We start from the raw sequence: 14,973 nt of genomic DNA, 5'->3' as shown, positions 1-14,973 counted from the left end.
AAAAGCAGTCCCAAGGGTGGGGGAAGAAAAATATAGGAAAAGAGAAAGGAACCTAGGTCGGCCGGTGGGAAACCGCCGCCTGCAGCACCTTTCTACCCAAGCCTGCATCAGCCGAGGCTTGGGTATTAACGTTGTAAAACCTTGAAAAAAGGTGTGTAAAGACAACTGGGTTGCAGCCTTCGAGATCTGCAAGGCCGGAGCCTGGTGACGAACAGCCCAGGAAGCTCCCACAGATCGGGTGGAGTGAGACTTCTCTACCGAAGGAGGCTGATTGCCCTAAACACGATATGCCTCCAGTATAGCCAAGCTAATCTAACGGGCAATCATGGACTAGAGGCCTGGCGCCCCTTTCAGCGACCTTCAGGGATGACAAGCAGGGAATCTGACTTACGAAAGGAAGCACACCTAGAAAGGTAGACTCGAATAGCTCTGACCAAATCCAGTTTGTGGAGGGACTTTTCCTGTGGATGAACAGGAAAAGGACATAGAGAGGGAAGGATGATGTCTTCATTGATGTGAAAGGTAGAAACAACATTGGGCAAAAAGGAAGGAACAGGTTGGAGGACTACTATGTCCTGGTGCAGAATCAGGAAAGCAGAACGACATGAAAGTGCGGGTAGCTCGGAAACTCTCCTGATAGATGTAATGGCGATTAGGAAGGCCACTTTCCAAGACAGGAGAGAAAACGAGATATCCTGGATGGGCTTAAAGGGGGCACGCTGAAGAGCGTCGAGAACAAGATTGAGATCCCATGGATCTACCAGAGGATGGTAAGGTGGAGACAGGTGAGCGACCCCTTGAATGAAAGTCTTCACCTGAGGAAGGGAAGCCAATTCTCTCTGGAAGAGGACTGACAGAGCAGATACCTGAGCCTTAAGGGTACTGAGTGATGTGAATCAAGGCCCGCTCGAAGAAAACCAGAGGATGGACGGAAGGGAAAAGGACATTGGAAACAAGCTGTTATCCTCGCACCACCGGAAGAAGGCCTGCCAACATCTGTGGTAGATGCGTGAGGATGCTGGTTTCCTCGCCTTAATTATGGTCTGTATGACTCTGGTAGAGAAACCGGCTTCTTTTAGGACTGCGGCCTCAACGGCCATGCCGTTAAACTCAGAGATCCGAGAACTCGGATAAAAGAAGGGGCTTTGCGAGAGATTTGGACTGTCTGGAAGCTTCCAGGGAACGTCTGCGAGCATGTTCTCGAGCTACGCATATCAAGCCCGTCTCGACCAGTCTGGAGCGATGAGAACTGGAACCCCTTCTGCCTTTATCTTTTTTATGACTCTCAGAATCAAGGAGAAGGGAGGCGAAAAAGATAGGGGAGCTGAAACTGCGACCACGGGATCACCAAGGCGTCGCAGCCCAAGGCCCTCGCGTCCTGGGACCTGGCTACGAACAGAGGAACTTTGTTGTTCGCCCAGGACGCCATGAGGTCGATGTCCAAGGTGCCCCATCTCTGATATATTCGGTCGAAGACAGCGGTGTTGAGAGACCGCTCACCTGACGAGATACCCTGATGTCTTAGAAAATAGGCTTCCCAATTTTCCACCCCCGGTTTGTGAACTGTTGATATAGCAGGGACGTGACGTTCCGCCCATCGCAGAATCTTTGTCGCCTCTGACATGGCTTCGTGGTTTATGTACGCCACAGCTGTGGCGTTGTCCGATTGAATGCGGACAAGCTTGCCGGCGAGCAGAGACTGCCAGCGGAGAAGGGCAAGGATTGCCCTGATCTCCAGGAGATTGATGAGTAGAAGGGTTCACCGCACTGTGTGATGAAGGAAGACTGCTCCCCAACCGAGGAGACTGGCATCGGTGGTGATGACCTGCCTTCCCACGAAGGAGAAAAGACCTCCCGCGCAGCGCAGGAGAGAGGCGGACAGCATCCACCAAGTCAGAGATTGCCTCACTTTGAGAGGCAGAAGAACCGGTCGGTCCAGGGAGACGGTTGTCTTGTCTCAAGCACCCTGCTGAAGAGGACGCGTGTGAAACTGGGCATAAGGGACTGGCTTCCATGGTGGTAACCATCTTCCCCAGTACCCTCATGCAAGACCGTAAAGGGAGAGGGAATGGTTTCCTTAGAGTGAATTCCCTGAAGCAGAGATGTAAACTTGTCCTTCGGAAGGAAGACACGGGTCTGAGCTGTATCGAACTTCATACCTAGAAACACCAGGCGCTGAGATGGAAGAAAGGAGGATTTCTCCTTGTGGACTATCCAGCCTAGGCGGGCCAGAGTGTCTAGAGTGATCTGAAGGCGGTGGTCGTAGTCCTGGCGCGACGGTCCTTTGATCAGGAGATCGTCCAGGTAAGGGAGAATCCCCTTGGAGCGAAGGATGGCCATGACGGCTGCCATGACCTTCGTGAAGACCCTGGGGGCAGACGCCAGGCTGAAAGGAAGAGCTGTGAACTGATAATGGTCCTCCTGAATTGCGAACCGAAGGAATCTCTGATGCTGCACACAAACAGGAATGTGAAGATAAGCATCCTGAATGTCGACAGAGTAAAGAAACTCCCCTGGTTCCATGGAGGCGATTACCGAACGTAAGGACTGCTTCCTGAAATTGGGGGTCCGAACATGGCGGCTCAACTGCTTGAGGTCCAGAATCGGAGGGAGGGACCCATCTTTTTTTCGTGACTACAAACAGATTGGAGTAAAACCCCGAAAACCGCTCGTTTGGAGGAATGGGCACGATTACTCCTGAGTGTAGATGGGAAGAGACTGCCTGAAGAACCCCTGGAGCTTGGCTGTGACTCTAACGGGTGAGAGAAAGAAGCGTCTTCCTGGAGTGGAAGAAAAGTCGATCTTGTAACCGGACGTGACTATCTCCCTGACCCAGGCGTCGCTGACCACTGACAACCATGCGTCCTCCCATCCTGGAAAGATTTCCAGGTGGGGTGACCCGCCATTAGAGGAAAACCTGTGAGAGCGGGATCCAGAGGGCTTTGAGGGACGTCCCTTTGATCTCCAGTGAGGTGGCGGTTTGAAGAATGGTTTTCTCCTTTCCCTTGGGATGGACGAGAAGTCTTGCTGGGAGGAAGTCCCCAAAGAGAAAGGTCGAAAGGAGTGGAAGGTCTGGGGCCCTTTCCTATTAAAAAGGACGTTTGGGCTTAGACTGAGGAAGGGAAGTACTCTTTCCCCCCCCCCCCAGTGGCGTCCGAAATTATTTGGTCCAGTTTGGACCCGAAGAGCCTGGACCCCTGAAATACCTGGACCTGAGGACCACTATCTCTTGCAGTGGGCGCAGGCGTAATGAATTACGGTGGGCTTAGAGGGTGGACCAGAAGCCCCTGCAGAGCTGGGGATAAGTTGAGTTTTGTGATACTGCTGACGAGAGCTATACTGGTGTAGAGTGCTAGAGCTATACTGCTGAGGAGTGCTATAGCGTAAGAGGGACAGGGAAGGGGAGCAGGGCAGAGCCTACCCGATGCCAGCGGCAATGCAGCCGAAGGCCGATGGTTCCTGTATCCCCCTTTCAGATATCTGCAGAGTACGATCTGCGTGGCGCAGGAAGAGCCCGGGAAGGGATGCTGCAGGAGCACGCTGAGCTGCATGATGCGATGGTGGGCGTGGCCAAGTACAGGGAGAAGCGAAAGGCTAACTGTGGTTGGCTAAAGCACCAGGAGGGGGGCGTGGCCAGTAAGATGAACTGATGGCCAGCAGAAGAGGAAGAGACCACAGTAATTGGTGCCGGGAGGCGTGTCCCCGCCTCTGATAGGCTGGAGAGCGGGGGCGTGGCCGGGGGAAAAGCCAGCGGTGAAAAGAGATATCAGGGAGGTGGTTGGTTTGACGTGACGGGGGCGTGTCAGGCTCGGATAGTGATGGGAGAAGGTGCTTCTCTGATTGGAGGGCCAATCAGGAGGTGTGTCAACACAGGAAGCTCCGTTACAGGGAAGAAGGGAAACGATGGCACGCAGCTAAAAGAAAGAGCGCCAAATACAAATGGTGAGCCGTGCTGAACTGCGGTTTCCTTAGGAAATAGCCTGCTGTTGGACAGCGGTCTGTGCTCTGGGGTCTGCGAAAGGTCTGTGATCGGTCTGCCCGGGGGGTAGGCACACATACCAGCCACAGGGGATATTCAGGGTCCCCTTGCCTGATGAAGATGTCATCAGGAGCCCTTGGATAGTGGAGGATCACTGTAAAACAGGGATCCTCCTTCCCGCACCAACTTTGGATGGTGCAGAAGAAGGAGCCAACCCCTTACAAGGGGGGGGGGGGGGTGGAGAGGCCACCGCTGGTGACAGCTGTCTTCCTCTCAGCCCTCTATGAGGAGAGGGGTGAGGAGGGAGAAAAGGCAAAGGACCGGCCACCATAAATCACCCAGAGACACCCCTGAAGGTGACAGGGGATAAGGTCCTGCCTGCGGGTCTGAGAATGGGCGATGTGGGTGACACCACACTGCTCTCTCAATTGCATAAATGTGGGAAAACAGGGTGAGACTTTACACTCTGTTACCCTGAAGATGAAGAACCTGAAAAATAGAGGAGAAATATTAACAAAAACACAACAGGGCACTTGAAAAGGAAAAAACTGCGGATCTGGGATCAGATCCATGTCCGCCTCCTACAGGCACTAAGCTTAAACTGGGTAGCCTAGTGCCTGTCGTTGGGTGTATACTGCTGGGGAGGAGCTATTTTTTTTTTTATTTTGCCTAGTGTCAGTGCCTCCCAGTGACAGCAGCATACAACCCCATGGTTATCTGTGTCACCCAATGAAGCGATAAAGAAATGTTGTTTTAGCCCCAAATTTGTACTTTTCATAATAGATAATAGGCAGAAAATGGACACCATCATTTGTTACGCAATTTCTTCCAAAACACAAAGCTACACCATATGTGATCAAAAACTGCTGTTTGGGCTCATGAAAGGAAAGAGAGCTATTTGATTTTTGGACAGTAGATTTGCCTGGAATAGGCTATGAATTCCATATTTTGGAGAGCCTCTGAAATACCAAAACAGCAGAAACCACCCCACAAGTGACCCCATTTTGGAAACTAGACCCTTCAAAGAATTCATGTAAGGTGTACGGAGCATTCTTAACTTACAGATGATTCACGAATCTTTACAACATTTAGATGTGAAAACAAAAAAAAATAAATTATTTTTTCCACTGCTTTAGCACCAAATTTATCATACAAAAGGAGTAATGTGAGACATTGGACCCTACAATTTATTATGCAATTTCTCTCAAATGTGGCAGTACCCCATATGTGGTTGTACACTACTGTTTGAGGACACGGCAGGGATCGGATGGGAAGGAGCGCTACTTGGCTTTTAGAATCCAGATTTCGTCTGAATAGATTGTGGCTTTATTAGCTGAGCTCCTGAGGTGCCAGAACAGCAGAAATACCCCAGGTGACCCCATATTGGAAACTTCACCACTTAAGAATTTCATCTAGGGGTGTAATGAGTATTTTGAACACGTGCCACACAGAATTTTATAACCTTTGGACGTGGAAATGTGACATTTTAGTGGTAAAAAGAAAGTTATTTGTTGCAAATATGTCAGGTACACAAGGGTTAATAGGTGAAATTGGACCCCATAAATTATTGCGCAATTTCTCCCGAACGCGGTGCTGCCCCACATGTCAGAAATTACTGATAGGCCACACTCAGGGCTGAGAAGGAAGGAGCGCCATTTGGCTTTTGGAACACAGATTTTGCCAAAGGTGCCAGAACTGCAGTAAACCCCTAAAAGGAATGCCATTGTAGAAACTGCACCTCTCCATGAATTCATCTACGGCTGCAGTGCCCATTTTGTAACATCAAAACCAGGGTTTTTTCCTGAAAGATTGCAAATTTGCCAGCCTAGTGCCCATACATTATGTCCTTATACTGTGCAGCGCCCCCAAATATTGTAGTGTCCCCACATATTGTGCACAGCTTGTGCTTCTAGCAAATTAAGTGCTCTCTCCCCACTACAATAATACCAAACATGTGGCCGCTTACTGTGGTTTAGGCACAGTGGGGCTCAGGAGGAGGGGGCATTTGGATCTAGGAGCGCAGAATTCAATGGATTTTATTTCAGGAGGCGGAAGCCATGTCACTTTTCCAGATTCTTTGTTCTACCAGTAATATGGGAACCCACTATAGCACCAGTGACAAATGACGGACCTGAGTGGGGGCTGGTTTTGTGCGGGATAAATTAGGGTTTTATTGGTAACATCTTGGGGTACATAATGTTATTCGATCGCTTCCAGAATAAGACTGATCACATTCTTGTGTTCTACGCTGGGGGGGGGGGGGGGGTTTCTGTGTAAATCCCACAAAAATGCAATTCAGACAAAACCCCCGAGGGAACCACCCACCATGAGGCAGATGGAGACACTTTGGAGTCGGCACCGGTGGTCTCCATCTTTTTAGGCGTGCACAGATCTGTGGTCACCCACACTTGTGTGCTAAAAAGATGTTTAAAACGATGGGACACTGGACCGGTCTGTGTTCCAGCAAAGTGACCCCAGTAAATGGTTCCATCAGGGGTTTTGCATGAATCGTGGTTTTAGAGGTTTAGATGGAAACCCCAATGTAAGCGCTCAGGCAGCAGTACAAGAACAGTTCTTATTTTTACATCTGCGAGGTTCTCCGTGCGGTATAAGTGATGAGGTGGGTTTATTCTTCAGGTCGGTGCGATTACAGCGATACCACATTTATTTTTTTATGTTTTGCTGCTATCACACAGTAAAAATGTTTTTTAAAATAGGCTTTTCAGTCGTCATTCTGAGAGCTGTAGCTTTTTTATTTTTTGCTGTATAGAGCTCTATGAGGGCTTGTTTTTTGCGCAACGAGTTGGAGATTTTTTTGCTAACACTTTGGGCCACATAGCATTTTTTGATTGCTTTTTATTCACATTTTTCGGACACAGAATGAACAAAAACCAGCACATCAGTTATTGTTTTTATTTTTTGCGTCGCTAACTGTGCGGTAAAAGAGAGGAGACCGATTTGATTGTCGGGTTGGTACGATTACAGTGATACCAGGCATATACAGTATAGTTTAGTCTTTTTTATGCTTTGTTACTTTTACAGACTAAAAACAATATTTTACACAGATTGATTTGTTTCCGTATCGTCATATCCTGAGAGCTGTAACTTTTGTATTTTTTGCTGAATGAGCCACATTAAGGCTTTTGCGGAACGGTTTGGCATTTTCAGTGATACAATTTTTTGCTACATATATCTTTTTGATAACTTTTTATTATTTTTTTTGTTACGATGTTCGCCGTATGAATAAATAACGTGGCAGTTTTATAGACCGAGATGCTGCGTTACCAATTATGAGAATGCTTTTTTTTTTTTTTTTCTCTCACACATTTCACGTAATCTTTTTTTTCCACTTAGTCCCATAGTTCCAATGTAGGACAGGTATAATTTTTACTTTGATCGTTGGTCTCCTGCACTGCAGTACTCGTGTGACTCGCTGATACAGCCCGAGACCCGGAGCTGGTCTGTTCTACACTCCTGACCGCTCTATTACTAAGTGTGTCCTCTCTTTTTCCTGGCGTTCTAGCAATGAGTTCTGCTCCAAAGCCTCTCCCAATGGCAGAAAGTGAAGAGAACACACAGAGTATGCCGGTTGTCTACTCCAACACATTCTCAGTGTGTCCTCTCTTCTTTTCCGGGTTCTCTCATTGCGCTCTGCTCCATAGCCTGCCAGCAAGAAAAGAAGACACACTGAGAATGTGCGGTCTATTTCAACGCATTCTACTTGCAGGCGTTCAGAGATGCTTTAGAGCAGAGCACGCTGACAGAACGCTGAGTACCAGAACAGTCAAGAGAGCAGAACAGACTAGTCCAATCACTAAGGACAATCAGTTTAAAAGGAAGAAGAGGCCACCGAGGGACCCTCAGTGATAATGTTCCATTTGAGACCCCCAATGCATTCTGGCAGATTCAAACGAAACATCATCGGATCTGTGGGGTACTTAAGTGTCAATTAGAAAAAATGCTTTGATTTTAAAGATAGATAATTAGAGACGAAGTTTATGGTATCAGACAACCTCTTCAAAGTAGAATTTGGTCAATACGATTGTTGGACGTGTAACACATACATGCATAGATCACACTGATGAATTTCATTATCTTGGTACACAACAACAAAAGCCCCTTCTGCACTGCTCACAGATGGCCGATACTACATATTTGACATGAGTAAAGAATCCTGAAAAAAAGGGTTAATTACATACACTATTTTCTAAACTGTGACTATTTTGCTTCATGTATACCAGAATCAGGCCTAAATACTGGACTGTAATAATGGGTAACGTATATACCTTATTGAGGTTATTTTGATAGATGTCATTGAGGCGACTCACGTATGCATCCCTTTTGTCTTTTATAACCCTAAGAAAATCAGAACACACAATTTGCTTATGTAAAACAAGGCTAGAACTAAGAACTTATGCTAAAATGAAGCAAATATATTTTTTAGATTGAGATGTTATTAATTATTACGAATAAAAGGGAATTCTGGACAATGCTGGCATGTCATACACAGTGTAAAAGGCATTGTCACCATTCAGTTGTGGGGATTACTGATAATATGTCACCAACAGTCCAGGAACCCAGCAATGGAATCAGAAACACAAGTTAGGCTTGTCCAGCTCCACTCATGTCCACAAGAGTGGATAGTGGGTCTATGATGACAGGTTTGCACATGTGCGTACAAGCTCAGCAGGTATTCTAATAAACGAGACAGCCTTGCAGTAGCTTTCTCCCCTCTCTCCGTACAGTATAAGCATACGCCTAACAACACTGGTGTGTACATATAAACTCACCTGTTTCCATGAACAGTAGCTTTCTCCCCTCTCTCCGTACAGTATAAGCATACGCCTAACAGCACTGGTGTGTACATATAAACTCACCTGTTTCCATGTTCAGTAGCTTTCTCCCCTCTCTCCATACAGTATAACAATATGGCTTACAGCGCTGGTGTGTATATATATATATAAACTCACTCGTTTCCATGTGCAGCAGCTTTCTCCCCTCTCTCCATCCAGTATGAGCATACAGCTACAGCACTGGTGTGTATATATGAACTCACCCGCTTCCATGTACAGTAGCTTTCACATTTTTCAGACTAATAGGCTGATACTATCTGGAACATGCTTTACTTACTTCCAGGTAAACTTCACATCTGAAGTTTGGAATCCGTAATCTTCATGATCATGTATGTATTCAGAATGAATTGCTGCATTCCACATAATCTGGGGAGAATGTAAGAATATCACTATTTCAAATAGGAGTAACAATAACAATCAAATAATCATAGCACAGATGGAGTTGAGGGTCCACACACAGTCCCAGCAAATGACAACCCCTTTTGTAAATTGAGTGATCAGATGGAGATTTAGACACGGGCAAACACCTGTCTAGTCTGCAAAGCGCCATGCATGTCCCCCGCAGCTGCCAGCCACGTAATACAGGAAGAAGCTGGGACCCCCAGGGTGCTAGCGAGCTGTATCAGAACACTCGGCCTTTTCTTCTCTGGGAACAACTTACTCCCTTTTACCCATTGGCACCTTTAGGACTGAACTAATCAAAATTACCTTTTTTGGGACACATCCAACATTAACCTGGGAAGGGAAAAAGAAAAAAAAGAAGTAAAATGTAGCAACACATGCAAGTATACCTTCACATAGGATCAGTATATAGGACAGGGTGGCGCACAAAGCATTACACTATGTTCACATGGAGAGGTTGTTTTTCCTCTACAACACATTTAATGAAGGTTAGTTTTATTCAAAACAAATGCAGCAAAGAACACTAGAAAAATAAAGAAAGCAACAGGAAAAAGCAAAATAAGTGGGAAAACACTGCAAAAACGCTGAAAGTGATGTGCGGCAGATTGAAAGAACGCAGCAGCTCTCTAATTCAGGCTGGAAAAGGAAACAACTGGCGCCGGAGATTTCGGACCCAGCTTCTGCTGTAACTTATGGACAGGCTGAGCTACCAGTTCGGGCTAGAAGAGGTTTCATATGTCAGGGATGTCGGTGCATTACTTGCCACATGTGAATGGACACACGATCAGCAGTGAACATTGTGGATCTTCTGGCTTACTTTTTAGCAAATGACCAAAGACTGTCACTGTGTTGACTGTCTCAAATACTGGTCTCCATGGGGCATTGCTATACACACACCGATACTGTGGAGTCACTGCAAGAAAACCCACAATGTAGAGCGTGATGGTCTGTGGACGGGGGCAGGGAGGAAGGAGCAGCGGGAGTGTAGTGACCAACACAGGTTAGTGTAGAGTCAGGAGGCTGCACTGCAAAAAAGGGGCAGACTAGGTAGAGGAGACTAGAGTGTAGAATCATAGAGGTTCCCTGGACAAAAGGGAGTATAGAGTAATGAAGGAGCAGCGTGTGTACAGAGAGGAGGCCACGGCACACAGGCGACGGCGAACAGGGAAGGCTCGTGTACACAGGGGGGGCGGTGCAGGGAGGTGAGGCTGGTGTGCACAAGGGGGCGGTGCAGGGAGGAGAGAATGGTGTACACAGAGGGGCGGTGCAGGGAGGAGAGGCTGGTGTACACAGAGGGGCGGTGCAGGGAGGAGAGGCTGGTGTACACAGAGGGGCGGTGCAGGGAGGAGAGGCTGGTGTACACAGAGGGGCGGTGCAGGGAGGAGAGGCTGGTGTACACAGAGGGGCGGTGCAGGGAGGAGAGGCTGGTGTACACAGAGGGGCGGTGCAGGGAGGAGAGGCTGGTGTACACAGAGGGGCGGTGCAGGGAGGAGAGGCTGGTGTACACAGAGGGGCGGTGCAGGGAGGAGAGGCTGGTGTACACAGAGGGGCGGTGCAGGGAGGAGAGGCTGGTGTACACAGAGGGGCGGTGCAGGGAGGAGAGGCTGGTGTACACAGGGGGGCGGTGCAGGGAGGTGAGGCTGGTGTGCACAAGGGGGCGGTGCAGGGAGGTGAGGCTGGTGTGCACAAGGGGGCGGTGCAGGGAGGTGAGGCTGGTGTGCACAAGGGGGCGGTGCAGGGAGGTGAGGCTGGTGTGCACAAGGGGGCGGTGCAGGGAGGTGAGGCTGGTGTGCACAAGGGGGCGGTGCAGGGAGGTGAGGCTGGTGTACACAGAGGGGCGGTGCAGGGAGGAGAGGCTGGTGTACACAGAGGGGCAGTGCAGGGAGGAGAGGCTGGTGTACACAGAGGGGCAGTGCAGGGAGGAGAGGCTGGTGTACACAGAGGGGCAGTGCAGGGAGGAGAGGCTGGTGTACACAGAGGGGCAGTGCAGGGAGGAGAGGCTGGTGTACACAGAGGGGCAGTGCAGGGAGGAGAGGCTGGTGTACACAGAGGGGCAGTGCAGGGAGGAGAGGCTGGTGTACACAGAGGGGCAGTGCAGGGAGGAGAGGCTGGTGTACACAGAGGGGCAGTGCAGGGAGGAGAGGCTGGTGTACACAGAGGGGCAGTGCAGGGAGGAGAGGCTGGTGTACACAGAGGGGCAGTGCAGGGAGGAGAGGCTGGTGTACACAGAGGGGCAGTGCAGGGAGGAGAGGCTGGTGTACACAGAGGGGCAGTGCAGGGAGGAGAGGCTGGTGTACACAGAGGGGCAGTGCAGGGAGGAGAGGCTGGTGTACACAGAGGGGCAGTGCAGGGAGGAGAGGCTGGTGTACACAGAGGGGCGGTGCAGGGAGGAGAGGCTGGTGTACACAGAGGGGCGGTGCAGGGAGGAGAGGCTGGTGTACACAGGGGGGCGGTGCAGGGAGGAGAGGTTGGTGTACACAGGGGGGCGGTGCAGGGAGGAGAGGCTGGTGTACACAGGGGGGCGGTGCAGGGAGGAGAGGCTGGTGTGCACAAGGGGGCGGTGCAGGGAGGTGAGGCTGGTGTGCACAAGGGGGCGGTGCAGGGAGGAGAGGCTGGTGTACACAGAGGGGCAGTGCAGGGAGGAGAGGCTGGTGTACACAGAGGGGCAGTGCAGGGAGGAGAGGCTGGTGTACACAGAGGGGCAGTGCAGGGAGGAGAGGCTGGTGTACACAGAGGGGCAGTGCAGGGAGGAGAGGCTGGTGTACACAGGGGGGCAGTGCAGGGAGGAGAGGCTGGTGTACACAGGGGGGCAGTGCAGGGAGGAGAGGCTGGTGTACACAGGGGGGCAGTGCAGGGAGGAGAGGCTGGTGTACACAGGGGGGCAGTGCAGGGAGGAGAGGCTGGTGTACACAGGGGGGCAGTGCAGGGAGGAGAGGCTGGTGTACACAGGGGGGCAGTGCAGGGAGGAGAGGCTGGTGTACACAGGGGGGCAGTGCAGGGAGGAGAGGCTGGTGTACACAGGGGGGCAGTGCAGGGAGGAGAGGCTGGTGTACACAGGGGGGCAGTGCAGGGAGGAGAGGCTGGTGTACACAGGGGGGCAGTGCAGGGAGGAGAGGCTGGTGTACACAGGGGGGCAGTGCAGGGAGGAGAGGCTGGTGTACACAGGGGGGCAGTGCAGGGAGGAGAGGCTGGTGTACACAGGGGGGCAGTGCAGGGAGGAGAGGCTGGTGTACACAGGGGGGCAGTGCAGGGAGGAGAGGCTGGTGTACACAGGGGGGCAGTGCAGGGAGGAGAGGCTGGTGTACACAGGGGGGCAGTGCAGGGAGGAGAGGCTGGTGTACACAGGGGGGCAGTGCAGGGAGGAGAGGCTGGTGTACACAGGGGGGCAGTGCAGGGAGGAGAGGCTGGTGTACACAGGGGGGCAGTGCAGGGAGGAGAGGCTGGTGTACACAGGGGGGCAGTGCAGGGAGGAGAGGCTGGTGTACACAGGGGGGCAGTGCAGGGAGGAGAGGCTGGTGTACACAGGGGGGCAGTGCAGGGAGGAGAGGCTGGTGTACACAGGGGGGCAGTGCAGGGAGGAGAGGCTGGTGTACACAGGGGGGCAGTGCAGGGAGGAGAGGCTGGTGTACACAGGGGGGCAGTGCAGGGAGGAGAGGCTGGTGTACACAGGGGGGCAGTGCAGGGAGGAGAGGCTGGTGTACACAGGGGGGCAGTGCAGGGAGGAGAGGCTGGTGTACACAGGGGGGCAGTGCAGGGAGGAGAGGCTGGTGTACACAGGGGGGCGGTGCAGGGAGGAGAGGCTGGTGTACACAGGGGGGCGGTGCAGGGAGGAGAGGCTGGTGTACACAGGGGGGCGGTGCAGGGAGGTGAGGCTGGTGTACACAGGGGGCGGTGCAGGGAGGTGAGGCTGGTGTGCACAAGGGGGCGGTGCAGGGAGGTGAGGCTGGTGTGCACAAGGGGGCGGTGCAGGGAGGTGAGGCTGGTGTGCACAAGGGGGCGGTGCAGGGAGGTGAGGCTGGTGTGCACAAGGGGGCGGTGCAGGGAGGTGAGGCTGGTGTGCACAAGGGGGCGGTGCAGGGAGGTGAGGCTGGTGTGCACAAGGGGGCGGTGCAGGGAGGTGAGGCTGGTGTGCACAAGGGGGCGGTGCAGGGAGGTGAGGCTGGTGTGCACAAGGGGGCGGTGCAGGGAGGTGAGGCTGGTGTGCACAAGGGGGCGGTGCAGGGAGGTGAGGCTGGTGTGCACAAGGGGGCGGTGCAGGGAGGTGAGGCTGGTGTGCACAAGGGGGCGGTGCAGGGAGGTGAGGCTGGTGTGCACAAGGGGGCGGTGCAGGGAGGTGAGGCTGGTGTGCACAAGGGGGCGGTGCAGGGAGGTGAGGCTGGTGTGCACAAGGGGGCGGTGCAGGGAGGTGAGGCTGGTGTGCACAAGGGGGCGGTGCAGGGAGGTGAGGCTGGTGTGCACAAGGGGGCGGTGCAGGGAGGTGAGGCTGGTGTGCACAAGGGGGCGGTGCAGGGAGGTGAGGCTGGTGTGCACAAGGGGGCGGTGCAGGGAGGTGAGGCTGGTGTGCACAAGGGGGCGGTGCAGGGAGGTGAGGCTGGTGTGCACAAGGGGGCGGTGCAGGGAGGTGAGGCTGGTGTGCACAAGGGGGCGGTGCAGGGAGGTGAGGCTGGTGTGCACAAGGGGGCGGTGCAGGGAGGTGAGGCTGGTGTGCACAAGGGGGCGGTGCAGGGAGGTGAGGCTGGTGTGCACAAGGGGGCGGTGCAGGGAGGTGAGGCTGGTGTGCACAAGGGGGCGGTGCAGGGAGGTGAGGCTGGTGTGCACAAGGGGGCGGTGCAGGGAGGTGAGGCTGGTGTGCACAAGGGGGCGGTGCAGGGAGGTGAGGCTGGTGTGCACAAGGGGGCGGTGCAGGGAGGTGAGGCTGGTGTGCACAAGGGGGCGGTGCAGGGAGGTGAGGCTGGTGTGCACAAGGGGGCGGTGCAGGGAGGTGAGGCTGGTGTGCACAAGGGGGCGGTGCAGGGAGGTGAGGCTGGTGTGCACAAGGGGGCGGTGCAGGGAGGTGAGGCTGGTGTGCACAAGGGGGCGGTGCAGGGAGGTGAGGCTGGTGTGCACAAGGGGGCGGTGCAGGGAGGTGAGGCTGGTGTGCACAAGGGGGCGGTGCAGGGAGGTGAGGCTGGTGTGCACAAGGGGGCGGTGCAGGGAGGTGAGGCTGGTGTGCACAAGGGGGCGGTGCAGGGAGGTGAGGCTGGTGTGCACAAGGGGGCGGTGCAGGGAGGTGAGGCTGGTGTGCACAAGGGGGCGGTGCAGGGAGGTGAGGCTGGTGTGCACAAGGGGGCGGTGCAGGGAGGTGAGGCTGGTGTGCACAAGGGGGCGGTGCAGGGAGGTGAGGCTGGTGTGCACAAGGGGGCGGTGCAGGGAGGTGAGGCTGGTGTGCACAAGGGGGCGGTGCAGGGAGGTGAGGCTGGTGTACACAGAGGGGCGGTGCAGGGAGGAGAGGCTGGTGTACACAGAGGGGCGGTGCAGGGAGGAGAGGCTGGTGTACACAGAGGGGCGGTGCAGGGAGGAGAGGCTGGTGTACACAGAGGGGCGGTGCAGGGAGGAGAGGCTGGTGTACATAGGGGGGCAGTGCAGGGAGGAGAGGCTGGTGTGCACAAGGGGGCGGTGCAGGGAGGTGAGGCTGGTGTGCACAAGGGGGCGGTGCAGGGAGGTGAGGCTGGTGTACACAGAGGGGCAGTCAAGGGAGGA

The 14,973-nt window shown here is 53.3% G+C and overlaps 1 protein-coding gene across 1 annotated transcript in view; it reads right to left on the bottom strand.

The window, feature by feature from the left end:
* Positions 1 to 14,973, bottom strand: part of GSR (glutathione-disulfide reductase) — a 70,917-nt gene that overhangs the window by 52,364 nt on the left and 3,580 nt on the right. The window contains exons 2-4 of the mRNA XM_073542361.1: positions 9,541 to 9,567; positions 9,110 to 9,198; positions 8,266 to 8,335 (exon numbers count right to left, since the gene is read on the bottom strand). Of these exons, the coding sequence (XP_073398462.1) occupies positions 8,266 to 8,335; positions 9,110 to 9,198; positions 9,541 to 9,567 (186 nt within the window). The remainder of the gene's footprint in view (positions 1 to 8,265; positions 8,336 to 9,109; positions 9,199 to 9,540; positions 9,568 to 14,973) is intronic.

This window comes from Dendrobates tinctorius, unplaced genomic scaffold (assembly GCF_039654945.1).
Source record: "Dendrobates tinctorius isolate UK_male_01 unplaced genomic scaffold, ASM3965494v1 ptg000011l, whole genome shotgun sequence".
NCBI classification, from domain to species: domain Eukaryota; kingdom Metazoa; phylum Chordata; class Amphibia; order Anura; family Dendrobatidae; genus Dendrobates; species Dendrobates tinctorius.
This window is presented reverse-complemented; position numbering and strand designations above follow the sequence as displayed.